The sequence below is a fragment of the Anomaloglossus baeobatrachus genome, chromosome 1 (genome assembly GCF_048569485.1).
Source record: "Anomaloglossus baeobatrachus isolate aAnoBae1 chromosome 1, aAnoBae1.hap1, whole genome shotgun sequence".
Lineage (NCBI taxonomy): Eukaryota > Metazoa > Chordata > Amphibia > Anura > Aromobatidae > Anomaloglossus > Anomaloglossus baeobatrachus.
Window position 1 is genome coordinate 630594060 of NC_134353.1, and position 15949 is coordinate 630610008.

General features: G+C 44.3%; 1 protein-coding gene across 1 annotated transcript in view; it reads right to left on the minus strand.

Moving 5' to 3' along the window:
* RNF31 (ring finger protein 31) overlaps positions 1-15949 on the minus strand; it is a 92730-nt gene that overhangs the window by 61605 nt on the left and 15176 nt on the right. Inside the window, exons 4-9 of the mRNA XM_075319041.1 lie at positions 5186-5341; positions 5039-5098; positions 4884-4932; positions 3719-3887; positions 1504-2101; positions 1229-1420 (exon numbers count right to left, since the gene is read on the minus strand). Coding sequence (XP_075175156.1) covers positions 1229-1420; positions 1504-2101; positions 3719-3887; positions 4884-4932; positions 5039-5098; positions 5186-5341 — 1224 coding nt within the window. The remainder of the gene's footprint in view (positions 1-1228; positions 1421-1503; positions 2102-3718; positions 3888-4883; positions 4933-5038; positions 5099-5185; positions 5342-15949) is intronic.

Sequence of the window (15949 nt, forward strand, 5' to 3'; positions counted from 1 at the left end):
GAGGGGTTTGCATGCGTAAAGCACCTGAACTCCGAACCCAAACTCAGGTTTTTGGAATAATCTGTGTTTGGTACGAACACCGAACCTCAGGTTTGCTCATCTCTAGTTTTCAGCTTTAGCCTCAGTGCAGAAATCAGTTTCACATTCAGTATCTCGTACACAGACTATAACAATCAATGTATTTCAGAGTAAAAAGATAGTATCCCACCACTTTTGATGTACAGATCCATTGAACATTTCAAAAACGCAACAATATTGCTTTTTCTACTCAAAAATAGGAGTGACCAGCCTGTATCTAAATCGAGGTTTAAACAGTGCGACCTTGCAGTCTTAAAATTAACAAAATTTATCAAAGTGGTGTAAGCTGGTGATAAATTCTGCATCCGAAATTTGTGCAAAAATTAAAAAATTGTGCCAAAATTTTGTCTCACCTTGTGATTTTGAATATTATATGAGCAAAAAGAGCACATAACATAGTAAAATGAAGTAGTTGGAGCCAACTTCAATTAAAAGGGAACCAGTCAGGTCCCGCGCATTCAAAACTCCCACTAGATTGCTCTATTATGGCAAAACGTTTGCCAAATACTTTCCAAAACTATTGACATTAGAATAAAAATGTCAAACATTTACAATTTTTTATGTACATGCAATGTAATACAGTTTTTGACAAATTTGCTCAGCAATTAAAATGTTAAAGAGCACCTGTAAGTTCCACATATGTGTTTATTTCAGTAAACACTTTCATTCCACATGAAATAACAATTCTGGAGCATCATTACTTAATATTCTGTATTGTACTGATCCTCCATTATTCCTCTTGGAAATGTATAAACAATTTGACAACTGGGTGATACAATTACCCTTTTCATAGGGGTGTGCTTCTACATGGGCAGCACTGATTGGATACAGGTGGATTGTTTAGGGACACGCCCTCTCAACTAGTAACGCCCACTTGTCACAGTTTATTCATATAGATTTGTAGGAGAAATAAGAGGAAAGAAACAACAAATACTTCTAAAAACAAAAACTAAAAAAAAACAATAGAATTATTTCATAAGCAATAAAAGTATTGACTAAAAAGCTCACAAATCCTCTTTAATACAGCCCTAGGAATGAATTCAGGTAGCTTAGATAATATTCTTTGTGCAACATTAGATGACACCGATTTAATGGATCTGGAAGCAAGGTAATGTGCTTTACAGCAAGTTAATGTTTCAATTTTACTCACCTTAATCAAGGCTACGAGTTTAGCTCCATCCTCCTTTAATTGCTTCTGTCTCATCTCATCCTGATATTTTATCTGTCGGTCTTCTTTCTTCCTTCCTTCTGTAGGTATCATCCCTTCGCTGGTTCGGTCACACACCTCGCAAACACGGCCACTGCAGATGTTGTAAAAGGTGCAATGGGAGCACTGCCAACCCTAAGATCCACATAAAGGTTAAAGTACTTTGATCCATTTCTTATTTATTTTTATACTTTACCATCCCAGGTTATTACAATTACCTTTGACATTGTCATATGATCTTCCTTTTCTCCATTTAGCCGCTCAGAAAAAATGTCCAAGCTGCTTCGCAAGTCAACGATGGGTCTCTCAATCATGAAAGAGTTATCGGGGCTGCTTTTCTTTGGGCAAAGAAGACTAGCATTGTTATGCAATTGGGCTTGTGGCCTTAAGTTAGTTCTCTCAGTATTGGCAGCTTCCGCATACATACTACCAAACACAGTTATCCTGCTATCTTCTGGTAGAGGTATAAGTCTACTTTGGTCAGGTAAGCCGGCAGTCTTGTAGAAGTGTCCAGTTTCCTTAGTATCCAAAGCAGCAGACTCAAGGCCATCTCTAGGTGGTTTCCCAGCTAGACGAGGTCGCTCACACACTGCACACAAGACAGCCGAAGAAGGGTTTTGTAGAGTACAAGCCTGGCAGACCCACGTGTCTTTCTGCAAAGAGGCTTCTAATTGCATGCTTGACGCATTGTTACAACCTCGGGGACGGTCACATCCCACACACAGCACTGACCCCCCTCTATTTAAAATATGGCATGACATACACTGCCAAGTGGGGCGAGTTGAAACATGTGAAAGAACTTCATCATCCTTGAGCCTATATTTAAAAAAAATTTTAAAAAAAAGGTTAAAAAAGGAAATAAACCTTCAGAAGTCTGATTAAAGGGAATGTACAATTGTGTAACAAAAATAGTTTTACTGATTGAATGCATCTTAAATAGAAGAATTAACCCCTTAACAACTGGCCGATTTTGCGCTTTTCGTTTTTTTTTCGCCATTCTTCTTCCATAAGAAGAAACTTTTTTTTATTTTTCAGTCAAAATGGTCACGTGAGGGCTCGCTTTTTTGCGGAAGGAGCTGCACGTTTAACCTTCATCCGGCTGAATAGGTACAATTGTAACTATTCAGTTTTAAAATTGCAATACATTTTTTTTTTTTCAAAAAGCCGTAGAGGGCTGAAATTTCGTGACATCTCTGCAGTTTTGGTCCAGAATATATTGGCCAAATTTCAATAAAATATCTCTACCCCCTTCCAAGATAAGGGGTCGAGAAATTTTGGCAAAATTATGCAGCCTGACGAAGGTTAAATAAAAAGCATGAGTTTTACCATATAGTGAACTGGAAAATTGCAAACAAAATCCAAATGCGGAAAAATTGCAAAAAAAAGTGCAATTGCACTATTGTTTTTGAGTTATTTTATTCACAGTGTTCTCTGTATGGTAAAACTGATGTGTCAGTGTAATACCTGAGGTCGGTGTGAGTTCGTAGACACCAAACATGTATAGGTATACTTTTACCTAAGGGGTTAAAAAAAAATCAGAAGTTTGTCCAAAAAAAGTGGCGTACGTTTTGCACCATTTTCCACGACCTGTAGCGTTCTCATTTTTTAGATTTATGGCTCAGTGACAGCTTCTTCTCTGTGTGTCTTGAGCTGACGTTTTTAACTGTACCATTTTTGCACAAATGCTACGTTTTGATTGCCTGTTATTGTATTTAGCACAAAATTTGTGGCGACAAAAATACGTAATTTTGGCATTTGGAATTTTTTGCCGCTAAACTGTTTACAGATCAGATTAATTGATTTTATATTTTCATAGATCGGGCATTTCTGAACACGACGATACCAAATGTGTGTATTTTTTTGGTTTTTCTAACCCTTTCATTTTTAATGGGGCAAAAGGGGGTGATTTGAACTTTTAGGTTTTTTGGTTTTTTAACTTTTTTATTTTTTTATTTTACTAGGCCCCTTAGGGGACTATAACGATCAGCAGTCTGATCGCTCATCCATTTCTCCTGATCAGAGCAGCATCGCTCAGACCAGGAGAAATTATCATCTCTTGTAACAAGCAACACTCTGCTGTTTCTTACAGGATCTGAGTCATGTGAGCACAGGAGTCATCACATGACCCTGTGCTACCTTGACAACCACCGGATCCACATGATCACGTTATGAGACTTCCAGTATCGGGCGAGAGTACACATCTAAAAAAAAGTAAGGGAGTGCTAAATGGCATCATGACTGCAAATCAGAGTACTCAGTTACTCTAGTCCTTTACCAAGTAGATACATGGATCCATATAGGATCTGTAAACGCCAAACAAGATAATTATAAGATAATTTGCTAACTCTCATTTTTTAAATAGGCATTGAAGTAATAAAACTATTTCAAAATGGTACATACCCTTTCACTATATATAACAAATATGACCAATACCTTTGTGTGGGTGGTATGCCGCAGGGGGTGCGTTGGTGATGTGAACGACTGGGATGCGAGTGCACTCTCTGATCGCATTCTAAGCACAGCGCATCATTACATGAATTACACACAACAGACACTGTCTTCACGCCGCAGAGTCCACATCCTTCAGGAGACGTTTCTGAGACTAGAGACATAATCAGTACCCAAAGATATGAAGTTAGTTTCTAGAAATGTGATAATGCCTTATAAGACTATACTTGAAGGAGAAAAAAAAAAAAAGAAAATAAACCATATAATGCAATTCTTAAATGCATAACATTACTTTGATCCCCTCGCATGACACTCGGCTCACAATGGCAGTACAGCAGAGAAGAGTGTCATGCGAGTGTCCCTGCGACTGAGGTCCGTTCGTGCGAGCGGACCTCAGCTGTGGGGGACGGGCCGGCTCTGAGGAGGGGAGAGCCAGCGCTGAGGAGGAGAGGGAGGGATTATCTCCCTCTCTCCTCCGTAGCCGGCTATTGCCATTCTCACCCTGCACTCGTGGTACACCGGTGTACCGCGAGTGCAGTGCGATTTTTCTCTCACCCCATTGACTTGAATGGGTGCGAGTGAAACTGTGATCGCATGCATTACAGTCGTAGCATGCTGCGATTGTTTTCTCGGTCCGATTAGGGCTGAGAAAATAATCGCTCATATGCACTGACACACAGGCTAGAATTGGTCCGAGTGAAATGCAATGTTTTATTGCACTCCACTCGCACAGTTTTTCTCGCCATGTGTCTTAGGCCTAAAAGTAAGGCACTGCCCAATTTGTGACAAATGTGTGTAAACATGACATGTCCTGAATGTCTTTACACACTGCTTGATACAGATATTTATGTCGATCGGTCCATAAGTCGGGTACTTTTTGTATCATTGGTTCCCTTGTCCTATTTTAGAGCCTATTCTTCTCAGTTAGGGTCCAAATAAGATGTTTAGGGTAACCCCTTGGCCATTTATATGTTTAAGTACTTTTAACTGTTTGGCCTTTGGGTAGTGTGGTTGGGTAATACTAATGAGACATTTTTTCATCATCATTGGATGTGCGCAGATTTTCTTACAATCTGCAGTTTTTAGCCTTTTTTTGTTTAGAATTTTCTATTAAAAAGGCCAAGAATAAAATAATATATTTTTGGATTACCTGATGGGGTAGGTCTGGAAAAAACAACAGAATCTGTAACATTGGCTGGCTGCAAGTATACAAAAAACAAATTGTCACAAAAACCTTTATTGCAAAGTAGAACTAAATCAACAAATTTTACTGTCAAATTATATAGATATCATAACCCACTTTACCTCGGACACATTCATTGTCAACAGGTCCTTTGCCGCTTGATCCTGGTATGGATGGGAGTTCTGGGGGGAAAAAGGGTCATGATTTCAAGTAAGGGTAAATAGAATTTGAAAGACAGAAGTCAGATGTAAAAGCAATGAGGCACTCACAGAGATCAGAAGATTGAGCTCACGGTGCAGGATGATGACATCTGCTGTTACAGTAGCCACATTAGCAATATCTGGTTCCTGCTCAGAATCCGGGAAGCTAAGACCATCTGGAAGAGACTGTGTGTATCCATACAATGACAAGACGTGGCGCCCACCCTAGGAGGCAAGAAAAGCAGTAGCCCATTATATACAAATGTCACATCGCAAAGTACACTAGTAAATCAGAGGGGCATTTATATTAAATGTAAACCATGATTGTGTTATACAGTAAAGCGCCTGAGCTGTTTATACCATGGTCCGGTCTGCCTTATTCCTACCTACCTCATACAGGTGTACCCTGAGAATGGGTTTGGAGTGGCAGGAACCACCACCGTTTGGCACCTACATCTGGGCCTAATAGTGCCTCCTGCACCTAGTACCAAGGTGTGACGTATGTTACAGCACTATTAGGCCCAGACATAGGTGCCGAGCGGTGGTGTAAGTAAAGAGTTTAAACAAAGGAGCACATGTGAAGGATCTACGAGAAACCGTTAAGGAAAGGTGTTAAAAACTGCTCACCTGATGTGGTTGTGCAGCCCTTGCACAACCACGGTGTAGGACGAGAGTATGATGTTAATGCGCTGCCAGGACGTTAACCCGTAGTGTCCAGCCGGAGGAGCAGAATCCTTGGAAGCCGGTCACAGGACAGGTCACTAGGGATGATGGACGTCACTGGTGCTGGTTGTGATCTAACCTCCGTATCAAGCAGCTCTTGCCGTGAATCCCACAGCGGGGAAGAAATCCAACGAGTACAAAGAGCACAGTCTGAGGGAGCGCTAAGGAGGCCACAGTGATATATCGGTTTTGTAGATTTATTACTTTCTTACATGCCACAACGTGTTTCAATATACACAATATCTTCGTCAGGTGTATATTGAAACGCGTTGTGGCATGTAAGAAAGTAATAAATCTACAAAACCAATATATCACTGTGGCCTCCTTAGCGCTCCCTCAGACCGTGCTCTTTGTACTCGAGCGGTGGTGTGGCTTTTCTGCGGTGTTGTGCAGCTTGGGGTGTCACGGTGCTCCTACCTGGTTCCTGGCGCTCCAAACTCATTCCCAGGGTATATCTGTATGAGGTAGGTAGGAATAAGGCAGACCGAACCTTGGTAATAACAATTCAAAGGCTTTACTGCATAACAGAATCGTGGGTTACATCTTTGGTACTTGACATTAACCACCTTTGTAACCTGCTCATCACCTCAAGCTCGGCTTGTCTCAACTGCCAACTGTCATCTCACCCTGGTTACCATAGTGACCAGGCATAGAGGATATTTCTCAGACATCATCCAATATGGCCCCTTGCCAACACATACCACCACCTGCTGGTCACCAGTGGTATTACAGAGCAACAACTTACAGTACATTTTTTAGAACGACACCAGGCAATACATTAAACCATACATTTTTCTAAGAATAATACTCCTCTAAATGTAGAAACTTTTGGAATGGCTACTTCTGGGTCATTACACCTACACATGACCACAAAATATATTCATAAACTACCCACAATGGTCAATAAAAAACAATATAATTTTATTAGTCATTATAAAAACATATACACATATAATACAAAAACTGCATTAAAGAGAATCAAGTATTAGAGGAATAAAGAATATGAAAGCAAACTTATCTTCAAACATATACAAAGAATATAAACTATTATAATATATTAAATAGGATGCTGGTGTTTAAATAAAAAATAAAAAGATGAGAGAGTGGTAGTTATAAATGTATACATGAAGAGGGATATCTAGTGCTTACCCAGACTATATTTGATGAAAGATACTCCTCAGGCGCCCTGGCTTGTGTTCTATACACGCGCATACATATTATTACTTACACACACACACACACACACACACACACACGTATATACACTACTCACAAAAAGTTAGGGCTATTTGGCTTTCACAGGATGATCCTAAATTGCACTGTAACCTTTTCAGGTGAACTTAAAAGGAGTTTTCCACAACTAATGTGACCCCCTTTCATTTGTCCTTACTATTCCTAACTAACACTTTCTCAATACTTCTGATACCTGTCCTGCTCCTGTAAGCTGATCTCTCTGTGGCACAAATATACCTTTATTACAAATCACACTTCACTCCCCTCTTAGCCCGATTTAGGCTATGTGCGCACTGGGAAATGGAATTTTCTTGAGAAAATTCCGCATGCTCTCAAAGATTACCGCACCCGGGGTAAAAAAACGCGGAAAACAGCACCCGAAAACGGCATGCGGTTTGCCGCGGTATTGTTCGCGGTATTGTCGCGGTTTTGCCGCGTGCGGGTTGGGATGTGCTTTATTGCATTCAATGCAATAAAGCACATTGGAAAAAAAAAAAAGTCATTTAATTCTGAGATAGTAGATAGATAGACAGAAGAATAGATAGAGGGATAGATAGATAGATAGATAGATAGATAGAGGACAGATCGCTGCATTTCCCACGGTCGGCAGTGAGTTCACATTACCGGCCGTGGGAAATGACCGGTAATTACCTCTGCTGTCTGCTGCATTCATTCAGCGCTGTGTCTGTGACAGTCGCGGCTGGATGTAAGCAGCGCAGGACGTCGGAGCTGTGGATTACGCCGGAGCTTTGGTGCGGGAGGGGTTCATAAATGAACGAGGCTTGTTTGTTTTATTTAAAATAAAGGATTTTTCGGTGTGTGTTTTATTCACTTTACTTACGGGTTGATCATGTCAGCTGTCACATAGACGCTGCCATGATCAAGCCTGGAGTTAATGGCGGTGATCCACCACCATTAACCCCTTGTATTACCCTGACCGCCAATGCTACATGGCGGCAGGAAGAGCCGGGGACACGCCGGTGCTGCTGCATAATGCATGCGACAGTGCCGGGGCAGCTGCGGCTGATATTCTCGGCTGCGGGAGGGGGAGTGAGGCAGGGGACATTAACCCTGCCCCTCTCCCTCCCCAGCCTGAGAATACCGGGCCGCCGCTGTGTGCTTACCTCGGCTGGAAGGTAAAAATACGGCGGAGCCCACGTTCTTTGTTTTCTATATTTCCGTTTTCTTTCTATGTGTGTTCTATGTGTCTGTGTCCTGTGTCTGTGATGTCTGTGTGTGTGTGATCTGTGTGTTTACTCTCTGCACGGCTTCCTCTTCCTGTAATGACATCACTTCCCTGCAAAACCGCAGACAGGCGATGTACATTACCGGAGGTAAACCGCGAAATACCGCAGGGAATAACGCAGGAAAACGCAGTGAACCGCACAGAATTTGCTTCCTGCGTTATTCCCTTTTCACGATTAATATTGGAGTCAATGTAGTGAAATCCCGCAGCGACGTGCGGAAAAGAATTGACATGCAATTGTTTTTGCTGCGGGAATCCCGCAGCAAAACATGCAGCTGTCAAATTCCGCCTAGTGCGCACAGGATTTTTTTTGCCCTTAGGTTTTGCTGGTGATTCACTGCAGAGATGTTATGAACATTTTCTGCAGCGAAACATGCAGCAAAACCGCAAAAAATCCGCGGCAAAATCCGGTAAGTGCGCACATAGCCTTATAGTGTGGTGTTTTCATGTCACAAGTTTTGCGATGTGCTGATCCTTAGATAATATATCACACTGCACGATCTGCATATTGCAGCGCTTGTCACATGAAAGCACCGTACTGTAATCCAGCCTGAGAGGAGAGTGAAGTGTGATCTAGGCATGCGTGCCTAGACTGCTGTCCCCCACAGAGAGGCAGCCCCACCAGTGATGTGCCCGCTCAGTTTGTCCAATTCTAGTTTCCACACTGGAATGTTCAAAGCTAGAACATCAATAAATGTATTTAAGCAACGCAGAGAGCTCAGCTTACAGGAGCAGGGTAGGTAGCAGAAGTGTATTGGGAAAGTGCTAGTTAGGAATCGTTAGGACAAAATGAAAGGGGGGGGGGGTCACACTAGTAGTGGAAAACCTCTTTAAAGTGACCTTCTCAACTTTTGAAACCACACGTCCAACGTTTCAGTAATTTTTGCGCAATATCATGTTCTTTAACAAGAAGGTTAATGGCAAAAATCACAACAGGTGTTTGATTTATGAATTGCCCCATAAATTTCAGGGTTCAATTAGAATTGGTATTTAAACAGTTCGCCTTATTTTATTTACATTTTGAGACCAAAACGACACCTAACAATTCATCAAGAGTATCTCACCATTGTTTTTAAGCAGGATGTTCTCATTTGGAAGTGACCACTGAGCTTAGAGTGTCACAGATTGTCATCTGCAGGTTGCAAAAAAGAGATAGAGAGACTGGAAGAGTAACATAAAGGCATAGAAGTGAACGTCCTTTGGCCAATTCCCACACCGATAACCACTTCATTGTGAACAATGCCCTTCAGAACTGGATGATGAATGCCGCACAACTCCAGGCCAATTTAAGGGAGGTGAGAGGCACCAAATCATGGGCGCCAACAATGTTGGAGACGTCAAGAAGGGCGCCCACCATCAGCCACTGTTGTGGTAGTGTTACAGTGTGGGCAGGTATGTCTAGTTAATACAACCTTGCCCTACACTTTGTGAATGGTACAGTGACAAGCACTTTCTACTTGATAACATCATTAATCCAGTTATTGTGCCTCTGCATGAACAACACAGGCCTAATTTAATCTTCATGGAAAACAATGTTCCAGCTCATCGACATTGCATCATTAGGGAATGATGGAGACTACAGTACCTCTAATGGAGTAAGCTGCACTTTCGCCAGACCTGAATCCCATAAAAAAAAACTATGGGATCAGCTGAGTCGCCGTGTAGAGGTGCTCAAGCCTGTACTCCAGAACCTCAATGACCTCAAGGGCCACCGCTCAAGAAAAGTGGGGTGCCATGTCTAAGCAGACAATAACTCCATTGTGAACAGCTTGAGATGTCGTAGTCAAGCTGTAATTTGATGCTCAAGGCCTCATGGCAAGTTATTGGGACACTGACATTTTTTTGTGGGGTATACTGTACACTGGTATTGGCTTTTATTTCAATAAATTGTTTGAGGAAATCACTGCATGCTTCTACTTAAAAGCCCTACTTTCATGATAAAATATTAATTGTAGCATGAACTTTTTACATTTCCATAAATTTCACCCGAAAGCCAATTATCCCTAATATTTTTGCGAGTAGTGTACAGTTGTGCGCAAAAGTTTACATACCCCGGCAGAATTTTTGCTTTTTTGGCCTTTTTTCAGAGAATATGAATAACACAAACTTTTTTTCCACTCATGGCTAGTGGTTGAGTGAAGCTATTTATTGTCATACTACTGTGTTTTCTCTTTTAAATCATAATGACAACCAAAAACATTGAAATGACCCTGATCAAAAGTTCACTCCAGTGATTTTGACCTGATAACATGCACAGAGGTTGATACAAATGTGTTTGAATGGCTTATAAAAGTAACATCCTCACCTGTGACCTGTTAGCTTTTATGCACACACTGATTACAAGCAGAGTGAGTTTCTGGGATTTAGACAAACTCTTGCATCTTTCATCCAGAAACGTTAGTTTCTGGATTGTAAGTCATGTGGAAAGCAACAGAATTGTCAACAGATCTATGGAAAAAGATAGTTGAACTGTATAAAACAGAAAAGGGATAGAAAAAGATATCTAAGAAATTGATAATACCAGTCAGCAGTGTTCAAACTGTTATTAACAAATGGCAAATCAAAGTCTCTGTAAAAACCAAACCACGATCAGGTAGACCAACAAAAATCTCGGCTACAACTGCCAGGAAAATTGTTTGGGATGCAAAGAAAAAACACACAAACAACATCAGCTGAAATACAGGACTCACTGAAAACTAGCAGTGTGGCTGTTTCAAGATGCACCATAAGAAGGCACTTGAAGAAAATTGGGCTGCATGGTTGAGAGTCAGCAGAAAAAAGCCATTACTGCGCAAATGCCAAAAAGTACAGTATCTCGCCTACAATACACAAAACAGCAGAGACAAGCCCCCAAACTTCTAAAACAAAGTAATTTGGAGTGAGGAGACCAAAATCGAACTTTTTGGCCACAACCATAAACGTTACATTTGGAGAGGTGTCAATAAGGCCTATGATGAAAGAAAAGGACATTTTTGTGTACTCACCGTAAAATGTCTTTCTTGGAGCCTTTCATTGGGGGACACAGACATTGGGTTATATGGTGTCTCCAGGGGAGGCGTGACACTAGGTTTGAAAAAAGTCTTAGCTCCTCCTCCCACAGCATATAACCCCAGCTAGGCGGGAACTAGCTCAGTTTGTTGTAAAAGCAGTAGGAGAAGGACAACCAAAACCACAAGGGTGGGAGCTGTGTCCCCCAATGAAAGGCTCCAAGAAAGACATTTTACGGTGAGTACACAAAAATGTCCTTTCCTTTCTCGCCTTTTCATTGGGGGGACACAGACATTGGGACGTCCCAAAGCAGTCCCTGGGTGGGAACTGAACTATTAACAGTGTAGAACATCAGCCTAAAGCTGGGTTTACACACTGCAACATCGCAAACGACATCGCTGTAACGTCACCGGTTTTGTGACGCAATAGCGATGTTGTTTGCGATGTTGCAGTGTGTGAAACCCATCAGCGACCCGGCCCCTGCTGTGAAGTTGTAATCGTTACAAATCGTTCAGGACCATTCCTAGGTCCTTTGTTTCCAGCTGTGCAGCAGGCATCGCTGGAAAGTTTCAGCGTGTGAAAGACTTTGCAGCGACTTTGTTAGCAACTTCCCTTTCAAAAGGCTGCTTATCAACGTCCCCAACAACCAGCTAGGTCGCTCTGCAGGTCCGGATCGCTGTTGAGTTGTTGGCCAGGTTTGCCTGTTTGACAGCTCACCAGCGACTTAACAGAGACTTAGGGAGGTCGCTGTTACGTCACAAAACCGGTGACGTTACAGCGATGTCCTTTGCGATGTTGCAGTGTGTAAACCCAGCTTAAGAGCTGACTAACAACTGCAACTGCAGTGAACACAAACACTGTCAAAAAACAGAGCAGTGGCCACTTATAATTGGGCCACTGCCGCCTGAAGGACTTGTTTTCCAAGAGCAGCATCCGCGGAGGCATGCGTATGCACTCTGTAGAATTGTGTAAACGTGTGCACACTGGAGCAGGTAGCGGCCTTGCAAAGTTGGGCCGCCGAAGCCTGATGGCGGATAGCCCAGGAGGCACCCACTGCTCATGTAGAGTGGGCCTGCACAGATTGAGGAGAAACAACACCTCGTGTTTTGTAAGTTTCACACATGGCAGTCCTGATCCATCGAGAAATCGTGGATTTGGAAGCCCGGTCGCCCTTTTTGTGTCCTTCTGAGAGGACGAAAAGGGCATCGGACTTGCGCAACGGCGCTGTTCTGGAGATGTAGATCCGCAGAGCCCTGACAAGATCGAGAGTGTGAAGGGCTTTCTCAAAGGAGTGGACCGGGGCCAGGCAGAATGACGGCAACACAATGTCCTCGTTCAGGTGGAAAGAGGATACGACCTTCGGAAGGAAGGCAGGGGAAGGCCGAAGGACCACCTTATCATGATGGAATATCAGGTAAGGTGAGCGACAGGACAGAGCTGCCAGTTCGGACACTCGCCTGATAGAGGTAATAGTGACTAAAAAGGCAACTTTCCAAGACAGCCGTTGAAGAGAGATTTCTCTCAAGGGTTTGAAAGGAGGAAGCTGAAGTGCTCCGAGAACTAAATTCAGATCCCAGGGATCTAAGGGGTGACGATAAGGGGGGACCAAATGTGCCACCCCTTGAAGAAAGGTACGGACCTGAGGGCAAGAAGCCAGCTGCTTCTGGAAAAAAATTGACAAGGCAGAAACTTGTCCTTTAAGGGTATTGAGAGCAAGACCCGAGTCCATACCGTCTTGCAAAAAGGCAAGAACATTAGGGATTGAAAAGGTCAGGGGCGACCGATTATGACGGTCACACCAGGACAGATAGGTCTTCCAGGTCCTGTGATAAATGCTGGGGGAGGAAGGCTTGCGAGCATTAAGCATGGTATGAACTACCCTGGAAGAAGATGAGACTTGGCTAGAATCAAGGATTCAAGTGCCACGCCGTCAAATGCAGCTGTGCTATATTCTGGTGGAATATTGGACCTTGCGACAGAAGATCCGGGAGGTCGGGAAGACGCCAGGGAGTGTTGCCGAGAAGGTGGAGGCTCTGGAAACCAGGCTCTTCTGGGCCAGTCCCGGGCTACGAGGATCACCGGGATTCCCTCCGCTTTGATTTTCTTGATTACTCTCGGAATGAGAGGGAATGGAAGTAAAACATATGGCAGGCGAAACTGCAACCACGGGAGGACTAGAGCGTCGGAGCCGAGCGCTAGCGGGTCTCTCGACCGGGATACAAAGGGATGTACTTTGGCGTTTAGCCGAGACGCCATGAGGTCTACATCTGGGAGCCCCAAACGAAGAGTGATCTGATGGAACACCTCGTCGTGGAGGGACCATTCCCCTGCCGCTAGACCTTGCCTGCTGAGAAAGTCTGCGGCCCAGTTGTCTATCCCCGGAATATGAACAGCTGAAATGGGAATGTGCATCTCTGCCCAAAGAAGAATCCTGGAGACTTCTTTCATCGCTGCCCTGCTGCGAGTTCCTCCCTGACGGTTGACGTAAGCCACAGCCGTGGCATTGTCTGACTGGATCCAAACCGGGAGGCCCAGAAGCAAGGGTTGAAAGGTCTGAAGGGCCAGAAATATGGCCCTGATCTCCAGAACGTTGATATGAAGGGATCGCTCGGGGTGAGACCAGCGTCCGTGAGCAGTGTGGTGGAGAAACACCGCCCCCCAGCCTAACAGGCTGGCATCTGTCATGACTACGTGTCAGTGGACAGGGCGGAAGGACTTCCCCTGAGAGAGGGATGAGACCTGAGTCCACCAGACGAGGGAGCTGAAGGCAGTCCGAGATAAGCGGACTGACCGGTCTAGAGAGGCTGGATTCTTGTCCCAAGAGGACAGAAGATCCAATTGCAGAGGGTGCAAATGGAATTGGGCAAACGACACGGCTTCCATGACTGCTACCATCTTGCCTAACACTCTCATCCCACTCCGGAGGGATGGGTAACGGCGGGAGCGGAGGGATTGGGCGGCCCAAAACAGGGAAGACCTCTTGTCTTCTGGAAGAAAAACCCCGGGCCTGAACCGTGTCTATCAGCATACCTAAAAAGGTGATGCGCTGATGAGGAATGAGGGATGACTTGTTGAAGTTGAGAAGCCACCCTAGCCTTGAGAGCGTGTCTGGGCAAATTTGCACGCTTTCTGAGCAAACTTGGAGAGCTCCCCTTGACAAGTAGGTCGTCCAAATAGGGAATGACTAGAACGCCTCTGGGGTGCAAAATGGACATAACGGCCTCCATGACCTTTGTGAAGACCCGAGGCGCAGTAGCCAGTCCAAAGGGAAGGGCCCTGAATTGGAAATGACGGTATCCTACGGCAAAACGAAGGTACCGGTGATGCGATACACATATGGGAATGTGTAAATGAGCATCTTGAATGTCCATGGAAGCTAGGAATTCTCCCGGTTCCATAGCAGCTAGTACGGCTCACAATGATTCCATTCGGAAGGTCCAAATCCGTATGGACCTGTTTAGCCTTTTGAGGTCCAGGATAGGACGGACAGAGCCATCTTTTTTTTTTTTGGGGGACGACAAAGAGTTTTGAATAGAAACCTTTGCCGCGCTGTTCCAGGGGCACTGGAATGATATTGTTTGCTTTCTGTAAAGAGGCTATGGCCTGAAATAAGGCCTGGCTTTGCGTTGTGGACTTTGGAAGCCGAGAACGCAGAAACCTGTTGGCCAGTAGGAAATGGAAATCGATCTTGTAACCTGAGGTGACGATTTCTCGAACCCAAGCATCGTGAGTATGGTCTAGCCAGATATCCTGAAAAAGCAGAAGCCGCCCTCCAACAGGAGTCGGCTCTGAGGGGTACCCGGCGTCATGCTGAAGGGGCCTTCGCGGGGCGAGGTCCCTTGGGTTTAGATTGCCTGGAGTGGGAACGCCAGGAACAGTCCCTTAAGGGACTGGATCCCCGATCTGAGCGTTGCGACGACCCCTGTGATTGTTTTTGGGGGGCGGGCCGAAAGGACTGCCTGCGCCAAGAAGACTTTAAAATTTTTGGATACAGGCCGCTTTTGTGGTAGAATGGTACTTTTACCACCCGTCATCTCAGATATAAGCGTGTCCAGGGATTCTCCAAACAGACGAAGACCCTGGAAGGGGAGTGTGGACAGGGACTTCTTGGAGGCACTCTCCGCATTCCATATCTTTAGCCACAGGACTCTGCGGGCAAAAACAGCGTTGGCTGCCGTTAGGGCTGACAAACTAGCTGCATCTAAGGAGCCGTGAAGCAAGTAATTAGAGGCTAGAGAGAACAAATCAAGGATCTCAAGAGCCTCTGAAGGAATATTGCAAGAGCGAAGCAACTTGCGCAAGTTCCTACTCAACACACTCATAGCTCTCGCCACCCATGTCAAGGCAAACAGGGGGCGCAGAGAGGAGCTGGAAGCCTGGAAAATAGAATTGACCGCAGCATCAATTGCGCGGTCAGACGAGTCCTTGAGAGACGCGGTGTCTGAGACAGACAAACCGTGTGTTTAGCCAGCCTGGATACTGGCGGATCCACAACGGGGGGTACTGACCAGAGCTTAACCAGTTCCGATGGAAAGGGATAAGCGAATGAAGAAGGATTTTTTATTAAACCTCCTGTCAGGGTGATCCCACCGTTTTAGATACATGATTTGATGAAAAATCGGATCCTGGGCTAAGGACTTAGG